Source organism: Microtus ochrogaster, linkage group LG8, assembly GCF_000317375.1.
Source record: "Microtus ochrogaster isolate Prairie Vole_2 linkage group LG8, MicOch1.0, whole genome shotgun sequence".
Taxonomy (NCBI): Eukaryota; Metazoa; Chordata; class Mammalia; order Rodentia; family Cricetidae; genus Microtus; species Microtus ochrogaster.
Genome location: NC_022033.1, coordinates 6,279,342 through 6,281,553, shown reverse-complemented (window position 1 = coordinate 6,281,553; position 2,212 = coordinate 6,279,342). Strand labels below are relative to the sequence as shown.

At 49.9% G+C, this 2,212-nt stretch overlaps 1 protein-coding gene across 1 annotated transcript; it reads left to right on the top strand.

The window, feature by feature from the left end:
* The first annotated feature begins 468 nt into the window (after window positions 1-468).
* LOC101979322 (protein FAM209B) lies at window positions 469-2,212 on the top strand. Its single transcript, XM_005362809.1, has 2 exons — window positions 469-789; window positions 1,862-2,212. Exons 1-2 carry the CDS (start codon window positions 541-543, stop codon window positions 2,123-2,125), a joined length of 513 nt encoding a protein of 170 aa, XP_005362866.1. The 5' UTR covers window positions 469-540; the 3' UTR covers window positions 2,126-2,212.

The window sequence follows — 2,212 nt, the reverse complement described above, 5'->3', positions numbered from 1 at the left end:
TCGAATAGAAGGCACCCAGCTTTCTTATCTGGGTGCTAAATTGGGCCCTTATGGTGATGTAGCAAACACTTCACCACTGAGGCATCTCCCAGCCCTTTGGGTGACAGCCATAATGCCGATGGTGCAGGCCAAAGGAAAAATCCATGACCCCTAACCAGCAGTTGCGGCTAGTTATTGTTTCTTACTGGACCCAGCTCCGTGGGGCACATTGTATCCGCTGCTCACCACAATATCTGGATCAAATAAATGTAACAAAAAATAGATGATGGTCTCTCCTAACAGTGTGCCAAGCTCAGGAAGAAAAAAAAACATTCTGGCAAGGAGACAGCTTCCTTGTCTTCTAGAAGTTTCTCCTCCCTGGAAGTCCCGCCAGGCAGGTTACTTGCCATGAACCTCAGTCTTCTCAAGCTGAAGGCATCACAATGGCCGGGTTGGTCAGCTCTGTGACATCACCAGGGCCCAACACTAGGTGCCCAGTCTCTCTGACAGCACGGCAGACAGGCCCACCATGAGCTGTTTTCCGCCCAGCCTCTGCTCACCATGCGGACGCTGAGATGGTTCCTGTTTCTGCCTCTGTGCATCTCTTGCACCTGCGCCTTCATATTTTCCCCGCTGAGGGAGAAAGCCAAAGAAAGCCCAGGGAAGGTGCCTTGTGGAGGACATTTCCGGGTTAGACAGAATCTTCCAGAGCACTCCCAAAGCTGGCTTGGGAGCAAATGGCTCTGGCTTTTCTTCGTCATTATGGTATATGTGGTGCTGAAATTTCGAGGAGACAGCGAGAAGGATAAGGTAAATGGGTGCTGTGGTCAAGCCACAGCCGTGGGTCTCAGGAACGCAGGTTCTGTCCCTTGGGGACAGCTTCCTCGATGACGATAGTAGTCACCACATCCACAGAGGATGGGACAGTTTGAGATGGCCTACTGCACAGCTCACAGGGTTTCTGTGAAGTTTTATTTATTCTCTCATGGCGTGTGTCGCATCAGCCCTGCTTACAGAGCCGGACTCGCAGACACACGCCCTGCGTGTTTCACGCATGTTGCTTTTGATGCATCACAAATTTCTGACCCAAAGGAAATTTTATTTCAAGTGAAGGAAATTCGAGGCCCGTACTAGGATAGAGTAGTGACCCATGTTTCCCACAGTATCTCAGCAGCTCTTTGGGGATCAGAGGGACCGGTTCAGCCCTAGATGAGGCCAACATCTCAAGACACTGGCCAGGGGCCGGGAGATGGCTCAGTCTGAAAAGAGCTTGCCCTGCAACCTTGAGGACCCGAGTTCAATCCACAGCACCCACATAAAAGTCAGGCATGGGGGCACACATCTGTAAACTTAGAGCTGGGGAGGGAGGCAGGGACAGAAGGACCCTGTTAGACAGCAAGCCTAGCAGAATTCTGGAGTTCCAGATTCAGTGAGAGACCTTGTCTTAGGAAATAAAGAAGTGGTAGAGGAAGACAGCCACCTTCCACACGCATGAACCCGTGTACATGTATGCCCATACACGCATCTACTATATACAACACATGACATTCTGGCTAGACCAGAGGCTGCCTATCAAGGGGCAGCTGGAAATCATTTTCAGCTCTGCAGGCCACATCGTCTCAGTGGCAGCCATTTTGTCTCTGCCACTTGAGCCTGACAACAACCATAGCTGGTGTGCAAATAACTGAGCTTGGTTGTGTGCCAATAAAACTTTATGTACACAAACAAGTGGCAGGACAATTGGCTTCAGCGTTTGCAAACATCCCAGACTAGGTTTGCCGTTGTGTTTCCTCTTAGGTGAGCCTAACTTCTAGAGCGGTGTAGGAACCATTGGGGCCACTGGGATCATTCACCCTCGCTTCTCCCACTTCTCTCTCGACAGGAACAGAATCCTACTGGCCTTCGAAGCTGTCAATTTCGCTCTCCATCGAAGAAAAATCAAAGTATTTCCCCCAGCAAAGATTTCACTTTCAATACTTTAACCCAGCTCGAGAGAGAACTGGTGAGATTTGTGTCCAAGGTGCGGAATCTTAAAGCCTCCATGGCAGCCAGCAGTAGCTCCAGGCTGCATAGCCCGGAGATATCCATGGACCCGCGCAATAACGTCACGATATATGAGATATGGGGAGAGGAAGACTCTGAGTGAGTGGATGGGACTTTTATCACAGAGGGAGAGAAGATAAGCCAAGTGTTGGCACTGTATCCAAATAATAAAGACTATTCTGAACAAAGA